At 47.0% G+C, this 21,236-nt stretch overlaps 8 protein-coding genes across 8 annotated transcripts; 3 read left to right on the top strand and 5 right to left on the bottom strand.

Annotated features, from left to right (window-relative positions):
- Nucleotide 1: 1 nt before the first annotated feature.
- Nucleotides 2–1,683, bottom strand: F4822DRAFT_231707 (Ser-Thr-rich glycosyl-phosphatidyl-inositol-anchored membrane family-domain-containing protein). Its single transcript, XM_051454147.1, has 2 exons — nt 1,253–1,683; nt 2–1,193 (listed from the first exon to the last, which is right to left on the bottom strand). Exons 1-2 carry the CDS (start codon nt 1,476–1,478, stop codon nt 622–624), a joined length of 798 nt encoding a protein of 265 aa, XP_051316072.1. The 5' UTR covers nt 1,479–1,683; the 3' UTR covers nt 2–621.
- Nucleotides 1,684–5,346: 3,663 nt separating this feature from the next.
- Nucleotides 5,347–7,100, bottom strand: F4822DRAFT_443199 (uncharacterized protein; the record flags this gene model as incomplete). Its single annotated transcript, XM_051463081.1, has 2 exons — nt 5,347–6,489; nt 6,558–7,100. The coding sequence occupies 2 exons, from the start codon at nt 7,098–7,100 to the stop codon at nt 5,569–5,571; spliced, it is 1,464 nt and encodes a 487-aa protein (XP_051316071.1). The 3' UTR covers nt 5,347–5,568.
- Nucleotides 7,101–8,856: 1,756 nt separating this feature from the next.
- Nucleotides 8,857–9,861, top strand: F4822DRAFT_428634 (uncharacterized protein; the record flags this gene model as incomplete). Its single annotated transcript, XM_051460942.1, has 1 exon — nt 8,857–9,861. The coding sequence occupies one exon, from the start codon at nt 8,857–8,859 to the stop codon at nt 9,859–9,861; it is 1,005 nt and encodes a 334-aa protein (XP_051316070.1).
- Nucleotides 9,862–10,276: 415 nt separating this feature from the next.
- Nucleotides 10,277–11,446, top strand: F4822DRAFT_231579 (deoxyuridine 5'-triphosphate nucleotidohydrolase). Its single transcript, XM_051454145.1, has one exon. It carries the CDS (start codon nt 10,693–10,695, stop codon nt 11,251–11,253), a length of 561 nt encoding a protein of 186 aa, XP_051316069.1. The 5' UTR covers nt 10,277–10,692; the 3' UTR covers nt 11,254–11,446.
- Nucleotides 11,447–11,961: 515 nt separating this feature from the next.
- On the top strand, nt 11,962–14,275 carry F4822DRAFT_443198 (uncharacterized protein; the record flags this gene model as incomplete). The annotated part of the gene is made up of 5 exons (XM_051463080.1): nt 11,962–12,123; nt 12,176–12,744; nt 12,821–13,109; nt 13,183–13,677; nt 13,775–14,275. 5 exons carry the CDS (start codon nt 11,962–11,964, stop codon nt 14,273–14,275), a joined length of 2,016 nt encoding a protein of 671 aa, XP_051316068.1.
- A 202-nt stretch (nt 14,276–14,477) lies between these two features.
- Nucleotides 14,478–16,349, bottom strand: F4822DRAFT_401460 (Ribokinase-like protein). Its single transcript, XM_051457952.1, has 5 exons — nt 16,098–16,349; nt 16,019–16,029; nt 15,870–15,949; nt 15,455–15,788; nt 14,478–15,357 (listed from the first exon to the last, which is right to left on the bottom strand). The coding sequence occupies exons 1-5, from the start codon at nt 16,149–16,151 to the stop codon at nt 14,754–14,756; spliced, it is 1,083 nt and encodes a 360-aa protein (XP_051316067.1). The 5' UTR covers nt 16,152–16,349; the 3' UTR covers nt 14,478–14,753.
- Nucleotides 16,350–16,491: 142 nt separating this feature from the next.
- On the bottom strand, nt 16,492–17,980 carry F4822DRAFT_401455 (proliferating cell nuclear antigen). The gene is made up of 4 exons (XM_051457951.1): nt 17,719–17,980; nt 17,231–17,660; nt 16,879–17,168; nt 16,492–16,813 (listed from the first exon to the last, which is right to left on the bottom strand). Exons 1-4 carry the CDS (start codon nt 17,758–17,760, stop codon nt 16,796–16,798), a joined length of 780 nt encoding a protein of 259 aa, XP_051316066.1. The 5' UTR covers nt 17,761–17,980; the 3' UTR covers nt 16,492–16,795.
- Nucleotides 17,981–18,241: 261 nt separating this feature from the next.
- F4822DRAFT_401452 (Mysoin-binding motif of peroxisomes-domain-containing protein) lies at nt 18,242–21,077 on the bottom strand. Its single transcript, XM_051457950.1, has 4 exons — nt 20,733–21,077; nt 19,891–20,614; nt 19,385–19,836; nt 18,242–19,334 (listed from the first exon to the last, which is right to left on the bottom strand). Exons 1-4 carry the CDS (start codon nt 20,779–20,781, stop codon nt 18,682–18,684), a joined length of 1,878 nt encoding a protein of 625 aa, XP_051316065.1. The 5' UTR covers nt 20,782–21,077; the 3' UTR covers nt 18,242–18,681.
- Between the last annotated feature and the right edge of the window lie 159 nt (nt 21,078–21,236).

Raw genomic sequence — 21,236 nt, 5'->3', positions numbered from 1 at the left:
GTGTGGCATAACCTTGGAGATGACCACGCGGCCACGCGGCCACGTGGGATATGATATCAATGGTCATGAAGTTTAGTAAGAAAGTGCCACCTTAAACTTTGGACGGACATCCGACGATTGTTTTAATATTTCTTCACCTTTCCCAGCTAAATTGGATATATTTCAACTACACAACAATAATCAGCAATGTCGTCCTCTTAAAATCACATGAATAGTTTCTTATGTTGTCTGACCAGCGAAGCAACACTCACACAACATCAGTATCTCGGATAACTTGCCAGGACAACCCTAGTATGCCTTCGAGGTGATACTGATCCAACCATAAATTAATGCACATAAAATCAGAGACAAAGATGCAATTAGTAAGTTTTTATAGGTATATATGTTCAGGATGCGACAGCAGGTCTATTGACAAGCGGCGCCAAACAAGATGGCTAATTAAATAATTACCATCGCATCCAACATTAAGATGCCCACATAATGCAGCCAACGCCATTCAGCAGTGCGAAAAAGTCGATCGACTGACAAAGCTCATTAATTCCCAAGTCCTTCCATAACAACCAAAATAAAACCATGTCCATTTATGGAGCCACGGCTGGGGTATAGAACGATTAGGTCACTTTACATGCCCAAGACGGCGAAGGCGACACCGCAGACGAGGGCCAAGGAACCCGCAGCGGCGCTGTTGGCACCGCTGGTGGGGATCGTGGCCGGCGCAGAGGTGGTCGCGCTGCCGGTTGGGTACTGAGCAACGCTGGTGCTGGTCAAGGTCGTGGGGTAGGCAGAGGTGGAGAGGTTGCCCGAGGGGTATCCGGTAGGGTAGCTCGGTGCGCTCACACTGGTGCTGTTGGAAGTGGGGTAGCCGGCAGAAGAGCTGATGGACGAGGTAGGGTACGACTCGGGTGTGCTGGTCGGGTATCCCTCAGGAGTGCTAGTAGGATAGCCCTCGGGGGTACTAGTAGGGTAACCTTCCGGAGTGCTGGTAGGGTATCCAGCGGCCGAGGAGCTGCTGCTGCTGAGAGTAGGGTACTCACCAGCGCCAGAGCTGCAAGAGGGGCCGGAGATGGCGAAGGGGAAAGAGTACTGGAAGGTGTCCTTGTCGGCGGACGAGGTAACCTTGATACCGTAGGTCTTCTCCTTTCCGAGAGAGCAGTCCACGTTCCAGGCGAAAGAGCCATCGGCAACATCAACGGCTGGAAAAACAGGTTAGCACCAGATGTTCATTCTGTCAGTTTGCGCGGTGTCTACATACTTGCGATGGTGGGACCGGGGACGAGAGTCGTGGGGCTGTCACCTCCGAGAAGGGAGATGGTAGCCGGGCCAGTGTACTTGCCGGCCTCCCACTTGATGGTGAAGGTCTTGCCAGAGGCAACCTTCTCACCCTCCGCGGGGGAGGTTAGGACGGCGTAGCCAGCGGTCTGGGCGAGAGCCGAGGCGGCGAAGGCCAAGGCAGAAGCGAAGATGGTAGTCGAGCGCATTTTGGCTGTTGTTTGTCTTTCCGTGGACTGGAATTAGGAGTTGTGGGAGGGTGGGACGACGAGGTGTCGAGAAGAGAGCGACTTAATAAAAGAGTGGAAGGTTGCCGAGTGGGCTGGGTTTTTGAACTGGGCTGAGCCTCGAGTTTTTAAAAAGAGTGTGGGAGTCTGAAGGCGACTTGGATGTTGGATGTGGAAGGGGTGAAGAAAAGAAAGAAGAGGAGAAGAAGCGGAATAAAAAGCCGACGATATGATGACTGAATTTGAAGGTGGGACGGCGGGCCAGTAAGAGAGGGCGAGCCCGTGAGAGCGAGGCACAGTACCTGGGTAACTTTCAGCGCGGCAACCCTTGGCTTACCCTGGAACCACTAACATCCAGGCTTTTCAACCCCATACAGAGTCCTAGCAGGGTCCTAATCCAAGGTACCATGCAAGGTGCAATAGGCTAGTTTGTGTTCAGGTTTACGGGGCCAGATCTCGGGCGATGTCTCGTCCCCGAGGTGACGGGTACCTGATCCGCCGTGGTAAATAGAGATAGTACATTCCAGTTGCTGGAGAATACATGCCAAGAATTCTACACAACTTTTGCAAGTATTTAATCTCCACTTTAAGGCATCCCACCTGCCCCTAATGTTCATCTAGCCATCGTTTTACTAGACAGGCCGGTGCATGGGTCCCTAAAATGGTAAATTACATAGTCCACCGAAGAAGCCTAAGAAAAAAACCGCCTAGGTAAAGGGGTGAAAAAAACAGGCTTCCCTACTTCCTATTGTGACATCGCATACCCACTCAGCCACTTTTAATAGGTACTCATCGCATTGGTGTAATATACGCTTACCAACGCGTGAATCACTCTTCCATTCGCGTTGTTGTGGTAGAAGAAGACGTTAGGTAGGCTACAATTAAACTGGAAGTAGGCTAGGTTGGGTGCATATGCGCGTAGAACACACCTTTTAGTTGATTCTTTGCTTACATTGTTACATTTCTCACTCATACCTAACTCTATAATTTTAATTCCTCTTTAAATTCCTATGCTGAGTAAGAAAAAAGTTAGAACTGAATTGAGTCGTATAGTACTCCCATTAAAACTCAATTTCACTATGACTCTAAAGTTGATGCTTGAAACAAGCTTATTTAACAAAAGGACCTCCCTAAGACGGGAAGGCATAAGCAATTTGTTCCTGGCGGCTGCCGGACCTCATCTGGGAAGGCGACTTCCTGCAGTAGTCGCCGTAAAAGTTTAGTTCCAGTAAGTCCCAGTAGTCCCGGATGTGGTATGGCCTAGCCGTGATGAAGGTTCCACGGCTTTAGGCATTAGACCGGTATAGCACCTAAGGTAGTAGCCTTCTTAGGTAATAGGTACCCGCCCAAGTATAGGTGAAATACCCCCCCGTAACAATCACCGAATAGTATTCCTTCCTTCTAAATTATAGAAGGGGGAAGCGAGCAAAAAAAGACTAAAATAGGGGGCGGAATTAGCTGACTCGATTACACCATACACCATTCATTCTCAACGTTACATACCCGATTTCAATGCCTCAACCCACTTAGCCTACCTACTAGCTATTACCATTTAGGGTATATTTGCTCTCCTTATGATGTCGTGTCACTCGACCGATTTTCTTCTTTTGGGGTCAATTTCCTTAATCGTTTATAATCTGAACAAAGCAGCCCTGGGAATGACCTCATTTGAATAGAATTGGATGACTTGCATCAGTGGTTCCACTACCACTATCCATCTGCTTACATAGTATACAATCATACTTAGTATACTATACGATACGATATACCTATCCCAAAAATCGGGCGCGAAAATTTTTTACAAAGTAGGTAATACCTAGGTAACATCGCCGTGACACCTCAAAACTCCACCCGGCTGTAGCAGATTTCGTTCGCGATCCAAGACGTCAGTCACGGCCCGTGCAACAGAAAAAATCCGAGCGTGATCACGATCGCTAATTGGCCACTCCGCTCCTAACTAACTCTCAAGCCCTCACAATTCACGGATCGCGTCCCTTGCGTCTATCCTCTCTACCTGCAACTCGTTTCAACCTAACATAGACAAAATTTCATATCCTAAGATGACGATGCAACAAACCGCGCCGCGGAAGTCGGGTAATGACGCGAAACGCGAAATTGGGGGGGAAAAGTGACGAAATGTCGTTTGCCATGCGTGCAATGGTATCATGGTCAAACCTCGTAAACATTAAATTATCGCATCGTCTGCATATTTGCCAAGAAAAAAGGAAGGGAAATCCTTCCATTTGAAAAAAAAATTAGGACCCCCCTGCCGGCTGAAAAGAGTTGTGTGATGGCTCCTAATGTAGCGCTTACCGCCGAGTTGGGAAAAGAAGGCTTGCTTACTTGTTTAGCGAGCAAGCAGGCAAGCCGGCGAGAGACATTTGGCGGTCATGTGTGGAAATACTAGGAAGTCTAGACCTTTGCCGATGCCTTACTGGCGTAGGGCTGAATGAAGGGATGGAATGTTCTACAGTAGACACTTGGGTTATAGTACAAGTGTGAGTGGTATTGAAAGGGCAGACACGTAGGATATAACACGACTAGATACATCTATGTATGCAGGCTCTTCTATACGTAGGTGTGTTGGGCGAAGCTATTCTGAGTTTCCCTTCCTGTGTGACAAGGGTATAGGATTGTTAGTGTTGCATCTTTGCGTTAGCTTGCTTAATTACACAAGTTGGGCGGAATCGCTCGAATTCGGCGTGACATTCTGAATGCAAGGCAGGAAGACATCATTGAACATGTGCCACAAAGCCTACTTGCATAGTTACTAACCAACAAAAGCCATATATATCGATCCTTATAGCTTACTTCTCCCATGTTAGCTAGGTCCCTACCTAGATAACGAGATGATCCCTCGTTGCTCTAAGTTTGGATGGGCTGGGTAATTCTCCCTATAAAGAGGAGACGACAGACAAGGCACGTACAGGAAGACGACAGCCTAGTATTTCACGGCTGTTATAAGTAGCCTACTTCTTATCATGATCGACGTCGTCTATCGTTTAAGCTATTGGCTATTTGTGTAGTATTTTCTCGCTTATTTATATAACTCCCTCGTCGCTCGGGTCGATCTCTCAGATTTAACCCTAGATTTAAACGACCGATTGTTATTATTCGCGTATCTTTCGAGGAGCTGGAGAGTTGCCATCCTTCGTGACAAGGGAGATATCGTGAAACCGTAAAAGTTACCCCATTACCTGGGTTTGAATCAAGGGATCATAATTGCACCATAGAACTTTTCTTTCACCGAGGTAGGCCCGAGATTAGGTAGTAAGGAAAGCATACGATAGAACCTTCGATATAGCCTGGTAGCCATGGAATAACATATAGCCTATGTTGTGACTCCTAGTCGTTTTATCTAGTCCTTCTCGTACTCTCGATGATGCTCAATATTCGATAGAATATTCACCTAAATTTAGCAATGGGTTCATGACAACACCTAACGAATCTTCAGAGGATGTCAGGTAGAACTTCTGTCCCTCGTTCACTAGATATACGACATTCTCATGCGATGTAGCCAACTACTAATCCGGTTTGAAGATACCTTCAACTCGACGCGAAAGCAACATGTCATAATGAAATAGCAATGAGTCTTGCAAAACCAAATCATCACAGATCAGCTAAATAGCATGAATTAACTTATTGCAAGGCAGAAACAACTAAACGTTTAATAAACAGGATGGCCCCCTTATTTTCACAATATGTCTTTCCCCTTTTCCCCTCTGCCATCTCATTTGATTCATTTTGATGGTCGACCGCCATCAATTTCATATTTCGCGGCGATACCTAAAATCACGAGAAAAGACTACCCACGGCCAGTCCAATTGCGCCACCGTCCACCGTGACCGTCCTCCCCCCTCAGGGCCATGATGCGTCGGGAAAAAAGGCCCTAGATGAGACGAGAGCGAATGCGATGCTCGAAAACCGAGAAAGGTTCCCATGTGATGCGGAAAAAAAACCAAAACAACAGCTGTAAGGGTCGAGTTTAGTAAAATCATTCCGCCGTTATTCGTTAGATTCGGTGCTTCTCGCTTTCTGTTTATGGCAGTTATGATTAGTTGGGCTGGTTCTGTCACATGTGACGACTAGCTGAGCCGTGTGGAGCTTTGGGTGTCTGACCTAGTCGAGAATAAAGCATGTACAGGGCCATCCTGTTGCACTCTTCCGTTCCTGTGATCGTGACAAGTCTCTCATTACTATTATCTTGAGGCTCGTTGATCTTGATCACGCTACCACTGATCTGCCGGATCTCATTGATCTTCTGGCCGCCCTTACCAATAATGGCGCCAACCATATCATTAGGAATGTAGATCTGCTGAGTTACCGGAGCTCCTGCCATACCGCCATGCATTGGCTGGGCTGGGGGACCGCCGTGGGGATGGGGAGCACCAACGTGAGGAGCGTGATGAGGTGGAATGTGTGGTGCGGCACCGTAGCCGGCTGCTTGGGGTGCGTAGTGCATCGGGACACTAGGGTTAGGTTGCGGGGTTGCCGTATGCGGATATGGCTGTGCATATGGTGCGGGTGGCATATGGTGGGCTCGAGGGTCGGGTCGTCTTCCGTAGTTCTCACGATGGCCGAAGTTACCACCAGCAGGCTGCGGGCAGTATGGCACTACCTGCATACCTCCAGGTACAACACCGGTGGGGCCGCCACTTCGGGTGGCGTAAGCTGATGCCGCCGGACCACCGAATCGCTCGTTAAGCTGCTGCAAGAGTGTGCTACCTACATAATAAGTAGCAATGTGAACAGCATCAGCCACACCCATGACAACAAGAGAGCGTTCACTAGATAGAGGGAGACAGGAATCGGAAGCGTTTAGTCGTGCACCTGAAGCATCCTGGATCTCGCGAATACGAGCACCACCTTTTCCAATGATGGATCCGATGAGAACGTGAGGGATGAGAAGACGGAGAGGATAGGTCTTAGATTGAGTGTTGGACTTCTCCGTCAAGGGCTCATTGTTTAAGGTGCGGATTATCAATCCAAAGGCCTAGATAATTCGATATTAGCAACAACTTTTACATATACGAAATATATTCATGAATAGATTGATAGTACCTTGGCTACGGCCTCGACAGCTCCACTAACGGTGAGAATACGTTCCACGGCGCCCTTCTGGTAGTCGCTGACAGTGCACTTCGCGTTCGACAGCTTGCGAATATTGGAGACGTTTTCTCCACCTTTGCCGATGATGGTAGCAGCTTCGGGACTGGAAATGACGGCACGGATATGGATCCATGTGGTCTCATCATGAGTGTTAGTCGCGGCCGCAGGTGCACCTCCAGGTCCAGTGACAGCGGCATCTACAGCAGCCTTAGCCTCGTCGACATCAGGGACGACTGTATCTCCTTGGTCATCCTTGACTTCAGGCTTGTTGCTGGTGTCCTCGGCTTTAGTTGTGCCGTTCGGTCCAGTTGGGATCGAGACACCATTACCATTGCTTTCGGGAAGCTCGGCATCCTTGTCATCATTGCCATTGTTAATGACCTTATCGAGAGCTGGACGCTTAGCTTCCGGTTGGTCGACACCGCGGGACGGCGAGGAGGCATCCTCCAAAGGGCGCTTGGCCGGATTAGTTGGGTGAGAAGGTGACGCGGACATTTTTTATATGTGTATGTTCACGTTTGAAGTGACTACGGTTTGCCTTCTTAATGGTCGAATTGAATTTGTATTATCGTGTTCTTTCTTATCTACACCTTGAGGGTTTTCGAAGGAAAACGTGCTGGTGTAGTGATTCGGGACGGAATGTAGTTGAAGAACCCTCAGATTGATGGAATTTGGATGCGGGCTCGGGAGGTTATGTCGGAAGAGTTGTGAAGTAGGGTCGATGAACGGATCGAGATCGTCGGGTTATGTGACGATAGGAACGAGAAGTGATATGAGAGATCCGTGGTGGACCTGGGCGATCGTGTTCAGAAGCGGAAGTTGAGAAGGCGTGGGTGGTAAATGACCTGACGATGGTTGAGGACGAAGATTTGGTATAGGCAATGGGTTGGCTTGCTTGACCGGGATAGTATGTAGTGACCAAGTTGGCGGAAGAATAAAGACGGGAAGGCGAACGAAGTATGTAGGAGTTTAGGGGTTTAAGAGAAGAGGTAGGATTGGAGAAGTGTATAATAGGCTCTCAAACCTTTTGGCTCCTCCAAACAGGAAACAGTTATGCCGAGTTGTCGAGGTCAGTTTCCTTTCTCTGTACTTGCGCAACCTTCAAGTTTCTTGGGAAGTTGCCTTGATATCCAGGTAGGTGCCTATAGAAGGCGGTCGGACTGAATTTCGCGTTTGCGTACTTGCACTTTACTATTGACGCGTTGAGATGTCGCGGAACAATAATTTAGGGAAGTTGATTTCCACGCTTCAGTTCTCTCGCTGCGGTTAGGTGTAATAAAGGGGGCCTCTCGAGGTGGACGAGCTGTATAATTAGGCAGTCTCGAGGGAGCTTGATTGAGGAATCACCTTTCACAGGGGTAAAAAGCGGAAGGACGGGGGGATTAAAATACCGCGATACGAAAAACAAGCAACAACGAAGTAGAATGACGGTGTTGTGTTATGGGGGTCGCAAGGGGAGAGGTGATGGAAGTGACTGGTTTGGGGGGTAAAGGAAAAAATAAAAAGGATGAAAGGGTTTGTTGGAGGTGAAGGAGGCGGCGAAGAAATGCGTACTAGGTAAGGTAAAGGTTGTCGTTTAAGGTTGTCTCACTTGATGCAAGAAAGATCTACCTGCTAAAAAACTGTGGGCACTGGTACGCTGGGGGGAAACTGGACACAGTACGGCGCACCTGCTCCGTTGAAAATTAAATGGGGACTCCTCCACACAAATCTATCAAATACCGTCCAAGCGTCATGGATTTCTGATTGGTCGCTAGATGAAGCACTGTGCGTACTCCACACATCCAATACGGTGAGTCGGGAAACCCATGCTTCGTCAGCCTTGCGTGTACCTCTCACTCTTTGAACTTTTACATGCAATTTGACGTATTCGATATTGTCGTCGACCACGCAAGATATACAATAAAAAAATACAATTATCAGAGCACTTCTTTGTGCTACATTCCGAAATACTCATTGGATATGAATTACTCCATGATACCTTCGCTTGAATTAACGATCAATCAATAATAAGTACTTCAGTATTGTTGGTACTGCAGATCCAATCGGCAATTCGTTTGCATCCCATTGCTTGGCATCTTTTTATTGACGATGCTGCGATGCCCCTGACTGGATACTACCTGCTGCATATTATCTGCAGACTGCAAGACATCATCGCCCTTTTACCCTGTTACAAGACCACCCTCAGGACATCCCGATGACACTCGACCTTATAAATCCAGAACATCATCACACAACAAATTATATAAAGATGGATACTAGAAGACGTCTTAGCGACGATACCGATTTGATTTATACGGTAAATCTTGAAGCGACCCTTGATGAACTTCGGAGAAAAGTCAAAGAACATGAAGCTATATTAAACAGGATACGCGCCTCACCATCTTTACACAATGCAAATCAGAATCATCCTCCCACAGCACCATGGGATATTATGAAGGTGGCTTATGATGAGTTGGCATCGCAATCGTCTTTTTTACCGTTTCCGGAATCCGTATTACCAGCCCTTCTAGCTCTTCGCAAAACACACCAAACGGTAGAAGAAACGAGGGCTTATCTGGCGTCTCACAAGGACTCGGTAGATAAGACTAAGAAACGCCTGGAGGCGGAGAAATCTAACCTTCAGGATCAGACTGCCCTTTCACAGAGCCTTCGCAATCGCATCCAGTCATTACGTGATGATATAGAAACCCAGATGGAAATGGGACCGGATGATATCGCGACGGAACGAATCAACGAACTTAAGGAAAAAAAGAAGCATTACGCCAAAGAGACATCTACACTTCTCAAAGCACTCAAAAGATTTATTGATGACCATCTCGCAAGTATGCTTGCGGCTGAAGAGCTAGGTGGCCCCGTCGTCGGCGACATAATGGACCTCGATGGAGACGATCTTGCTGCAGGATTTAGTTCTCAGGGCAAACTGAAAAAGCCCAAGGAAAATCCAGACCAAGACAAAAGACAGCGACGTATTGACGAAATTTGGGGTAATTCACAAGGGGATCAACCTGCAGAGCGAACCAATAAGGATGGCAGAGATGAAGCTGCAGCTGCAGGTGAAGAGATGCGTACCCTAACGGAAGAGCTCCTAAACAACCTCGCACTGTCCGATGGTGATAGCTCAGCCGCTTACGTCCAACTACCCAGGGAATCAGCAGCAGCAAGATTCTTGGTTAGATCTAGGGTTGCTCAGTTCCATCCTAGGGATTCGACAAAGCTACGTTTAATCGACTTTGGCAAGGAATTAGATGAATAACCTTAGATGTATGAGCCCATATTTTGATGCAATCAGGGGTCAATCATGTATACTACGCCAAATACCGCACAGGCTAAAGCCGTCAATCAAACCAGGAGGTCTCGTCTTGTTCCACGACAGCCAGGGTCTATTTTCTACTTTGAGGACCTATTTCCAATCCACGACTCGAGATTCTTAATTGCTGGACAATCCATTGTCGCAAAAATTCCCGAGAAAATCGATGTATCGCTTTTCTAACTGATAGCTTCGATACACACGTTTACGATGTGATGTATACCTAAGAAGTTCAGGGATGGCTGTCTAACAAATTGTTTCCCATCCATCATCTAAAGTTCGAGAACAAGTACTGCGAGTTAAAATGCGTCTATTTTCTTTCTGCGATATTTTATTCGCGACCAAATATGCAGCCATGATCCTAGCAGCCCAAGAGGGTGGGAACGAGGTGTGATAGCAGCAGCGGGAGCGACATCTTGGCGCACCCAATCCACTGTATTTTATGGCGATTGGTCAATTGCTTTAGTTGATGTTCAGGTACCTACCACCCCCTAACTTTTAGCAAGCAGGCAAGCTACGGGTAGCTACGCGCCCCTCAACGCGTCGCAAGTGTACCTACCCAGCTACCCTACCCGCGTCCCACTTTCCGGCGCCCGCTACTGCAAAACCCCGTCTTGTTTTTCGGGGCTTCTTTCCATAATTTTTCCTTCTTTCCCTTCCTCACCGCAAGAACGGTCCACAGACAAGTCCGATACCGTCAACTTTCCGATCCTCAACACAAACTCAAAACCTACCAATTCCAATCTTCCCGTCTTGTACAATTCACGTCTTCGGACTATGACCACCGCCGGCACAGAACCCACATCCACACCAACTTCACCACAACAACCGGCACCAAAACGCGTCAAACTCGCCGCCAACATGGCCGAAAAAACAGAATCCTCCGTCGCAGTCCCCAAACTCGACCAATCACCCCCCCTCCTAATCAAAAAGCTCTCCAGCACCGCCAAACTACCCACGCGCGGCAGCGCCTTCGCAGCGGGCTACGATCTCTACGCGTCCCAACCGACCACCATCCCCTCCCGGGGCAAAGCTCTAGTCGAAACAGATATAAGCATCGCTGTGCCCGCCGGTACTTACGGCCGCATAGCGCCGCGATCCGGTCTAGCAGCGAAGCATTTCATCGACACCGGTGCTGGTGTAATTGATGCGGATTACCGAGGTCCGGTTAAGGTACTGCTGTTTAACCACAGCGACGCCGATTTCGAGGTTAAGGAGGGAGAGCGTGTAGCGCAGCTCGTGTTGGAGCGGATTTATACCCCGGAGGTGCTTGAGGTGCAGGAGTTGGAGGAGAGCGTTCGCGGCGCGGGTGGGTTTGGAAGTACGGGAACAAATTAAGGGGGACAATGTGTAGATGACAAATGAATAAGGAGTTGGAATGGGAAGAGGGCCAAGGCCAGGACCAGGACGAGGATAATGGACTTTCCAGGACAGATTGGGACCGCCAACTGTTTTAAACGTATCCTTGGTATTCGGGTTTTCACCTTCATGTCGGCAGGCTCTCGAAATCACTAACGACGACCAAGAGAACTAGCTAATGATAAAGCATTGGCTAGGTCATGCGCATTTTCTACGAGGGCAACGAGATCTTGTCATTCCCATCAAAATATGATAGAAGACATGGAATGAAATGGAATTGAAACCTACCAATTTGGATTCCAGTGAATGTCTTGATACTACAGTTCTACCAAACTCGACCCTGTGAAAAGAACTCGATGGACAGCTTCTACACCAGGGGAAATCTGTACGCATGAGGCTTTCCGCAAGTTTAAAGTGGCCGAAGCTCACGTCGGCGGTGACATCCCCGACCAGCTTCGAACCCCGCTCGAAATACATGTTGTGTAACGTATCTTATGTAACTTAGGATTGAAACGCCTACATATGTACATATGTACCCCCCTTTCCAACTCCATCCCAAATACATCCTCGCTATATCCCAGCACACGAACGTAGTCGCATATACTATATCGTTTTTTATTATGCCCGGGTTTCATAACCCCAGAGAACCCTCCTACGATCTGTACTTATTCCAACGGGTCTCCAAATATGTCTTCGCCCAGTACCGAAATAATTTTTGTTAAGCCAACTGATGATACCCAACGCGTATACGATTGTATCCGATATACATACTTTTGCGCATACGTCCAAGCTAAAGTCTTTGATCTGGACTCGGACGACCCTTGGGAATATCAACCACTGCAAGCCGATGTAAGAAGATTCAAAGCAATCACTAAGGCACGGCCTTAAGCTTGGGTACCAGCGCTATGGTCTCAGCGGATTCGAAGGTCGTGACCGGGTCGAGTTCGACGAAGATATATATCTCTTCACTTGGTATAAGAACGACAAACAATTTATCTTCAATCTTGTAAACATATTTATCAGCGATGGTACCTTACCAAGTCTAATTGAGCATATTATGGGAAAAGATGAGGCTAGGTCAATACGCGCCCAAGATGAACTTCAAAGGTTGCTCAATCGATGCGCATCAGAGTTCAGAACAGAAATCCCTGGGGAGGATAGTCGAGTTATTGCATATTACTTGAGCATATATTCTACTATTATCGCTAAAGATATTTTCCGGAGAGCCGCCAGTCCTCACTTAAGACATTTGAGAGAGCTAGAGGGCCGGTGGATGCATTCAAACATTATAGAGGCTATAGGTTCCGAGCGCCTTCCTAAGGAGGCCAGAAGCCATATCCGGGGTATAATAGAAGACATTGAAGTCAGTGGATTCACTGGGCCAAGTAGCCAAGGCATTGAGGCCGAAGAATATAATGATGAATTCCATGAATTCCATGGTATTGATGTGGCTTTCGGTCGGAACGGGGCGTACTCAATCACACCTCTTACAACGAGCGTAGCATTTCGAACTTTGTCGACCGATTTCATGATTCATCAATCATAGCCTAGGATACAAACTCGAGAACCTACTAGCAAGATGGTTGAGGCCTGACCATAAGTGCCATGATCTTGTCGCTCAATACGAACTAGTTGACCTAACGAGAGAACTGGAGCTCGCCGTCCTAGAAAAGATCCGCATTGGTCGCGATGAAGAGGTGGGCATCTTCAGAAAGTCTATTAACCGCCGGCAGAATGCGGTAGAAAGCTGGACAGGAGAGCGTTGGGATTGGTGGCCGTTACCACAATGCGTGAGGGACCCAGGGGAGAACGAGACTCAGATACGATGGGAATACGTAAGTTACTCCTCCCACCTGATGTTTTATAAGGTTTGGGTTCAAGACCGGATTGTTAACTATTCCTATACAGATATGTGGCGAGAATGGACGCGCAGTAGTACCTTCGCAATTCGCAGAGTTTCTCAAGTCGATTGTTCATGACCCAGGCCAGTCCAGAACACTCACACAGAACTCACCGCCCCCGCCAGCCCAAAACCCACCTCCAGATCAAGGCAGTCCAAGTAATGCGGCTGTTAGTAAAGACGGCGGGAACAACAGCAGTTCCCCTCAGAATTTCCAAGGCTCATGCCAGAAGGGTACTTCATCATCGACAGATTCAGGATCAACAAGCTCACAACCTCAGAAGGTGAATCCTACTTCAAGTAGTTATGTCCTTCTTTTTGTGGAGAAGGGAAACGATTTTAAGGTCGCCCAAATCAGAATCGAACAAGCAGATCCCGATGGTGACTACACTCGTCGTTGCCAGACTTTTTTTCATGAATTGAAGAAGAGTTATCTGTGCCTCCGAGGATTCTTCCGCAACTGGTTCAGCATATGGCGTTACTCTCATTGTGAATTTTATAAGGTACCTACATATCACCACGATTACCATGACAACCCTCAGTCGCCCGGTACCCTATCAATATTACTAGGTAATCATTAACATACTTTTCAAAATGCAGTTCCAACAATTCCAAATTTATGAATTCGATGCGATGGAGCCAAACGCCTTCCCCCAAGGAACGGATGCCGAATATAATGACTACGACTTCTATCCGAAACCAATGCTCCAGCAGAAAATCCCACCAGTCAGTAAGCGCGAGTTCAATAGGCGCTTCTACGCATGTTACCAACCCCGGCCGCATCTTCATTTCTACCACGATTGTAAAAAGCTAAGCGGCCATACGAGGAACGTCTTAGAACGTTCCCCAAAGAAGAAAGCCAATCTCAAGGCGGGAGGAACCGCGGAAGAATTTCTTTGGGGATTATATGCCCGCGAGAATCCCAGCGCTCTACGGGTGTTCCTCTACATCATCGGTTGCCTTTTGCTACCGACTGTCTTCTTCTCCTGGATCCTTCCCGCGGGACCTGAGACTGACCTACAAAATCCATCTGTCCCATTTGGGATGATGCTGGGGTTATTGGCTTTGGTCTTTTCAGTGTATGGCATCCGTTCTAAGTAACCTACCTAGGTAGTTAAACTTTTAAACGGGGAAGAAAGGTCGTAAATTTGTTATTCTTACTAACACAAATTACATATACCCAACCTAGGCAGACATATATATATATTTATTAAATAATTTTTATTATATTTCATCAATAAATTTCAGCCCAATGAAAGCAGTGAAAACATAAATATTGCAGTTCGAACGGGCACGACTCGTACTCCTGACTATAGAACAATAAGAGGGGGCAATCCCTTTCACAATCATGTTGATTTTCCGTAGCAATTCTACTCTCACAAGCAAATGTAAAAATCGTCGTAGTCAGCAAGGGGAAGCTATAGTTAATTTTTTAGACTCAGCCAAGTAGTCTACCATCATAACACAATGAATACCATGATATACGATGATCATCTATTTCATTCCTCTCATAAAGCCGGTATAATGCTAAACCTAACCCGGGATATCCATCTAAATTGTCTATACCCCCTACCTACACTCACATCTTCTCCGCCCGATACTCCACCGTCGGATCCCTCAACGAGCCTAAATTCCTCGCGAGCTTCAACTCCGCAGCCCTCGACTTTAACAAATGCAAACTCTTCTCATCCAAGTCCCCACTCCTCTCTTTTGCGGTCGCAATCTCCGTTGTCATACTCTGACACGTGCGTTCTAGGACTTCATGCATACTAGCCAAGACCTTCTCGGCCGCTCTTGCGAGTGGTAGATCCGTTGCCTTAACATCATCGGCGCTGAGCCATGAACGCTTGCCACTCAGTTTCTCGTCGTTGAGTTTATCGAAATTGGAGACTGCCTCGCGGATCCGTACTACCATTAGCGCGGCAAACATGTCGCCTGTGCCGCTGAAGTAGCATTGGAACACCGGGAATGAGATTTTGAAGATTCGCGCTCGTCGGTCTGATGTCATAGTCGAGCCAACAACGGACATAGTCTTGGGTATATCGGACGATGGAGATGAAGAGCTGAGGAGTGGTAGGGATACGGATGTGATGACGATATGTGGGACGCCGTACTCCTGGTGTAGGACTTCAATGGCGCGCTCGAGGGATGCGGAGTCGGTTATCTTCACGCCGGAGAGGAGTCTGCACAGAGAAGGGAATCGTTAGCCAATGTTGTTAAGTTGGCCTCCCTCAATTCCATCCTGCAAAAAGGAAAGGAGTAGGTGAATGTAAGACTTACTCGGCTTCGAATTGATTCGGCAGTATAAGATCCGCAAAATGCAACAAACTCTTATACGCAGGAACCACCGCCTCCGCCACATAAAGCCGTCCATTATCACCCATAACCGGATCCAACACCCAGAAAAAGCTTCCCGGGTCGCCAGCCTCGGCTTTACGTCTGAGTTCCTGGCCAATATTACCTACAGCCTCGACGGCCTCAGCACCTGGTACGTATCCCGAGAGCATCATGTGGAAGTTATCAAGGTATGATTGTTTCAGGCCATCCCATAGATCGGTAATCTCCTGCGCTGATACCCGTGTACCCTTCCATTGTTTATAGCCCGTGTGGTTGCCTTTACGTTTCGATATCTGTTAGTCGTTGACGAACGTAGGACACTCGGGGATGGAATAGCTCTCGTTGAGTATACACATACTAAACTGTACAGTATTCAAAGCAGAAACATCGCAGCCCATAGACTGAAGTACGAAGACCGCGATCTTATTCCCGACGTTCCTATCCGAGGCCTAGAGTTAACGGAGGGGTCGACGACGAGACGGAAATAAAACCCTAAGGGATTCTCACCCTGAAACAACCTTCAAATGGGATATTAGCTACTAGAAAATAGGCGACTGACTAGGTACTAGAAGCATTGTTTTCCTACATGACTGGCGACGGCTAAGACGCTCGTCTCCGGAACGGGAGGTTCGGTACTCATGCGGACGGCTTACGGAGTTCGGAGTAATATATTAGGGGTAGATAGTAGCTGGATATGTCCAATTGCTGGTATATTCACACTGGTCTATGGGGAAACAAAGAATTGAGTATGCTCCGATGAGCCATTCAGAATAATGTGGATTAGAAAAGGAGAGAGAACTAAAAAGTAGAAGAGAAGGTATAGATTATGAAAGATGGGCGCATGACTCTTTTCTCGAAGGGTCCATTGAGAAGCTAAGCTTATCAACGTGCCCCGCCATCACGGCTAACCCCGCACTAAACCGCTTTGAGTTTTCTTCACCGAAGCTCACCTTGTATGTATAATGGCACAAGAAGTATTATTGTAGTCGTAACAAATTAGCATCAAAGTTCAGGAAGCTATCTCAATTATCGTAATTACGAGCTATATAGAAGCTCAAGGAGTACCTAGCACTGCATTAAAATCAAGACGTCAAAAGACCATATTCCTGTAAATGTAGGTCCATGTCAACGTCTTCCATGCCGCATGCATTCGTATCCATTTCGGGAATCACAAGGTAAAACCCCCTATAAGCAAGTCTCTTGCTAATTCACTATTTTGTTCCCTCCATCTTGCCGACGTGGTATATTTCATAGAACTCGTTAACCTTTGTCACTACGATTATTTTACTCCTCATCGCCAATCTGCGTGATTCCAACGTTAGTAATCTGGCTAAAAGAGAATTAGGGGTAGTCGTGGTGTAACGAACCTTGGGGGCGAGATAGAACCTCAGGTAACTGCTACCAGCCAGGCCGTATTCCACCAACAGAGGAACTTCGTTGGATAAGCAGATCTTGACGGTGCTGGATAGAGCCTGGGCCTTGCAGAAGTTGACTAGGTACTTGAGGGAGAAGGTTAGACCGACAGGCTCTGTCAGTTCAATGTCGATGTTGAACTCGGGCTTCTCAACGTTCTGGTGGCTCCGTAGGGTAACAGCACCGTTTCCGATATCACCATTGCAGGAGAACTTGACACCGTCCTTGCTGGCATCGATTGTGACTTTTGTACGTTAGTTATGTTTTTTTGATCGTGGACTATGACTTTAAACGAGTATGTATTACCTGATTCAGACATGGCCATCAAGTCGGTGCAAATTCGTCGGAACTCAGCCGAAGGCATAGAAATAGTCGCAGCGTATTCCGTCTCTGGAATACCAAGGTGCTCTTGGTCAATATCCATAAGCTTGAGGTCGTATTCGCTAATACGGTCATTCTCGCTACTCTCAAAAACCAGGTTGAGGGAGTCTGGAGCATCTTCCGCCTTGAGAGTTAGGATATCTTCGTTCTGAGCCGCGCGTAGGACTTTCGTTAGGGAAACGAGGTTAACACCGAGGGCGATGTTACGGTCGCAACGGTAAGGAGAGAAGCCTTCGGCCTTGAGCATCATGGATACTAGGGCGACGTGGGAGTTGTCCATGGCTTGTAGAGCAATGCCCGAGTCATTGCAGTCGAAGTTGCAGTCCTGAACTAGATCCTTGATGGAATCGACCACCTAATTTGTTAGTTTATGTTGGTTTGAAGGTAGATAACATGTTATAAAGTCAAGTTACCTTCTTCAGGATCTGAGCCTGCTCAAGTCGTGCTTCTAACATGATGACGGCTTGCGGATGAAAAGTAGGTGACAATTTTTATTAATGACGGAAATACACGTCGGTGGATAGTGAAGGTAAATCGACAGAAAGTGAACTCGATATAGAGAAATCGTTCTTATTGATTCAATTTGTTCTCGAGGATGTTATGAAGAAGTGGTGGTGTGAATTTGGTTCGTGGTTGGGAATATTGTCAAAGTATGAATCTGGGTAGAAATTAGTGGGATGAAATTGGAGAATGGAGACGCGTTGAGTGGTTGACCGCGTCTTTAATTGAAGGCAGACGCGAGAATGCCCCACCTCCTTTTAAGGTAAGCTAATTGGTTCTGAGGTGTACAGGGGTATCCCTTTCACCACTTCCTCTATTACCATGTGACTAAGGTACCTACATGTAGGTGCAGCATCGTCTGGTGTATCCCCTAGATTCATTCGTTGGACGACATCACTCTTATTATGACTTCTACAACCATAGTATACAGCCCATATATATGGATCATGCTATTTTTATTTTATTTCAAGTCCAAAAAATCCTATCTTCTCAAAAATGAGACTTATTATGTATGTATGTATATACCTGGATAGGCAGATAGTGATGTACATATATATACGGTAGGACATAGAAAAACCAACCACGACAAAAAGAAAAACATTATACGCAAAGATCGTATGGATGGCCAGCTCTCTCTACTATGCAGTCGCCTCCTAGTCCCATGTGATAAAAGCAAAAGCAAACGCAAAACCCAACAGCGCCATTGGTGGAAGACGAAAACTTCAAGACACCAGAATCACCACCTCTATCCCAAAATATGTACGCCATAATGACCCAGTTCATAATCTTCTCGTTATCAAACGCCTTAAGGCTGGTCTGTTGCTGTTAGTCGGAAAAAGAAAGTCGAAGATGATACAAAGTAGCAATGAAAAATATTAGAGAGAGACTCGGCCACGTCCGGGTTTTCTTTCTAGTACCCCTTGTAGCTCTCGCATCATGCGCCTTTGGGCTTCTGCCTTCGCCTTTGCATAATCTTTAGCTTTACGATCCTCCCTCATCTTAATTATCCTCTCTTCTCGCGTAAGCAAACTCTTTGGTCGAGGGATCGAGATGGCTTCGAATACTTCGGTCTCAACCGGCATTTCTAATTCTGTCGGTGGTGAAGAACCCCCATTAAGTTTCTTTAATGCATCGGCAACTCCCGGTTCGTCATCTGGGCTTTCGTCCTCTTCAGCTATGGTTCGCCCACTCATCGTACTTATCGGGGACATAAGGGCGGAGCCAATAGATGATAGGCGTTTCTCGTTTCTATCGATACCTGACGCCAACGAAGCTTTCCCAGTCTGCCATGCTTCCATTAGATCTCGTAGATCTTGTCCTATCGATTCATACTGAGCCATAAATAACGGTCCGAGGTCGCTAATGTCATCAGCCTCATTCAAAGCCTTAGATGACTCTTCGCGCAGGAGATGCAATTTGGCCTGCACGCTTCGGATATTCATGGTCATCGAATTCAATCTGCGGACCTGATGGCGCATTCGATCATGACCAGGAGTTTCGGGACTTCGCGGAGTTTTCGGAATTTGGACTAAAGTTGTTATTAGATAATAATCGACTGACTCATCAGAGCTCACTTACGGTCATTTTCAGCCAAAATACTTCTGACCCGCGTGTAGGCTTGCCTCGTAATTGAGTTTAATTCCTTAAAAGATTCCAAAATCGTCGTGAAACGAAGTCGATCCGAGTCGTTGCCAACAGTGTGGAGAGCAAGCAAACCACTCAAGAACATCTTGCGGATATCGTGGAAGAGGAATGCAGCATCCTTCAGAGGCTGTAGCTTCTCGGTGTTGGCGGGATCAGTCTTTGACAATACTTGAAATCTGTCCACCACATCGGCGACTGTAAACTGATATTGAGACTGCAGTTGTAAAAGTTCGGTTTGCTCCGCAAACGCCCAAATTGTAAACGCTATTTGGTAATACTTGGAGATAACATCGGTCAAGCTATTTCGAAGAGCTTTCCTTAATTGGAGACACTTGACATTTTGTCCGTTATTCTCTAGTCGACTAATAGGCGGGATAGGTGTGCTCCTATTTATGAGTTAGTTATTTGAGCGGGTAGCTCTTAGAGGTGAGGAAAGTTACAGTCGGTATCCACGAGCGACTAGTTCCACCTCCATTATGAAGTTAAGTGCTGCGCTATTCGCACAGTCATATTCTCGAGAGAGCGAAAAGAATTTAGATGCCTCAACCAGCCCCTGCTTTTGGATATTCCTTAAAATTTGCCTTCGCACATATGCTCTGACAAGTAGAAAGACCAGAGATACTACTCCAGCAGAAACTAACAATCGTTTCCATGTCGGTACGAATCCCACGATCGAAAACCATCGAATAATGGACGCCGCACCGAAGCCGAATACCGCCGCGGCAACGGCGCCGGAAACGGTAATGCCATGGAAGCTTGGCTCGACGGTTGGTTCCGAAAGGGTGTTATCTGACGATGGTTGGATGCCCAATACTAAGGGATTATCTAGCAGTTGGGACTGAACTATAGCAAGGCGAAGCCGTTCAAGAAACCCGATAGAGCGAGCATGATCGATAGAAGACGTGACTGCTTCTAGCAAGAGTCGTATTACGCCAAAGATAGGGGTCGCATGGCTACGGAGTTCGTGTGGGCTGATGCTCGAAGGGAAATTATTGACATCGAGACATAGGGGTTTCGGTAAGTTCTCCCGAAACCTCCTTCGGACTCTAGCGAAGCCTCTCGGAGCGAAATCTCGCGGTGGGCTACCGGGTGGAGAGACGTCGCGGTCTGAATTATGATTGTCTTCGGGTTCTTGCCACTCGGGTTCCTCTCTTTCCCCTGTGCCTGTGACCACGATAGTTAGGATATTAGAAGCTCCGGCCATATCGGTGGTTCAAGGATGCTCTAGAAAAAGCAGAAATGGGCAAGCATGGGTATAATAGCATGGAATGAGCATACATACCCTCGAGATAGTTGCTCAAAGGCGTGCCCTCATCTACGTGAGTCTCCATGTAATTGCAGTGTCACACGACGGGTCGCGTCCATCTGGCGCGAAATTACGGTGATTCACTTCAGGATGTAAAAAAACTGTATCGTGTGACTCGGATCGATTATAGTCGAGAAACTATTGAAACACCTAATAGAAGAGAAACCAACAGAACAGAGGGAAGGGGGGAGAAAGTTAAAAAAAAGCTTGAAGGAGTAAAGATCGCAAGTATTATCGTTATGGTTATTATTATGGTTACGGTCGAAAAGTATGAAAGTAGATGATTATGAAAAAAGGAACGTGGATTAAAGTTGGTTTAGTTGTCGAATGCTTTGTTCAATTTGCCTGAACGAGATTGGCATATGCTCTAATTAGGCAAGTACCTAGCAGCTAAGATCGCTAAGATCAGCTAAGAATAGGGCGGTACTGGGTGCTGATGGAGTTCTACCGGGGGTACTACTGGGTGCTGGGTATTAGACG

The sequence above is a fragment of the Hypoxylon trugodes genome (genome assembly GCF_022578975.1).
Source record: "Hypoxylon trugodes strain CBS 135444 unplaced genomic scaffold F4822scaffold_4, whole genome shotgun sequence".
NCBI lineage: Eukaryota > Fungi > Ascomycota > Sordariomycetes > Xylariales > Hypoxylaceae > Hypoxylon > Hypoxylon trugodes.
This window is presented reverse-complemented; position numbering and strand designations above follow the sequence as displayed.

Coding starts and splice junctions, on each gene's coding strand:
- F4822DRAFT_231707 (XM_051454147.1), bottom strand. CDS start 1,478: ATGCGCTCGACTACCATCTTCGCTTCTGCCTTGGCCTTCGCCGCCTCG. Junction 1,194..1,252: donor CCCCGGTCCCACCATCGCAA/GTATGTAGACAC, acceptor CTGTTTTTCCAG/CCGTTGATGTTGCCGATGGC.
- F4822DRAFT_231579 (XM_051454145.1), top strand. CDS start 10,693: ATGACCACCGCCGGCACAGAACCCACATCCACACCAACTTCACCACAA.
- F4822DRAFT_401460 (XM_051457952.1), bottom strand. CDS start 16,151: ATGAGTACCGAACCTCCCGTTCCGGAGACGAGCGTCTTAGCCGTCGCC. Junction 15,789..15,869: donor TTTGAATACTGTACAGTTTA/GTATGTGTATAC, acceptor CGAAACGTAAAG/GCAACCACACGGGCTATAAA. Junction 15,358..15,454: donor CCGAATCAATTCGAAGCCGA/GTAAGTCTTACA, acceptor TTCTCTGTGCAG/ACTCCTCTCCGGCGTGAAGA.
- F4822DRAFT_401455 (XM_051457951.1), bottom strand. CDS start 17,760: ATGTTAGAAGCACGACTTGAGCAGGCTCAGATCCTGAAGAAG. Junction 17,661..17,718: donor AGGCTCAGATCCTGAAGAAG/GTAACTTGACTT, acceptor CTAACAAATTAG/GTGGTCGATTCCATCAAGGA. Junction 17,169..17,230: donor GATGGCCATGTCTGAATCAG/GTAATACATACT, acceptor AACGTACAAAAG/TCACAATCGATGCCAGCAAG.
- F4822DRAFT_401452 (XM_051457950.1), bottom strand. CDS start 20,781: ATGGAGACTCACGTAGATGAGGGCACGCCTTTGAGCAACTATCTCGAG. Junction 19,837..19,890: donor GTCGCTCGTGGATACCGACT/GTAACTTTCCTC, acceptor ACTCATAAATAG/GAGCACACCTATCCCGCCTA. Junction 19,335..19,384: donor TATTTTGGCTGAAAATGACC/GTAAGTGAGCTC, acceptor TAACAACTTTAG/TCCAAATTCCGAAAACTCCG.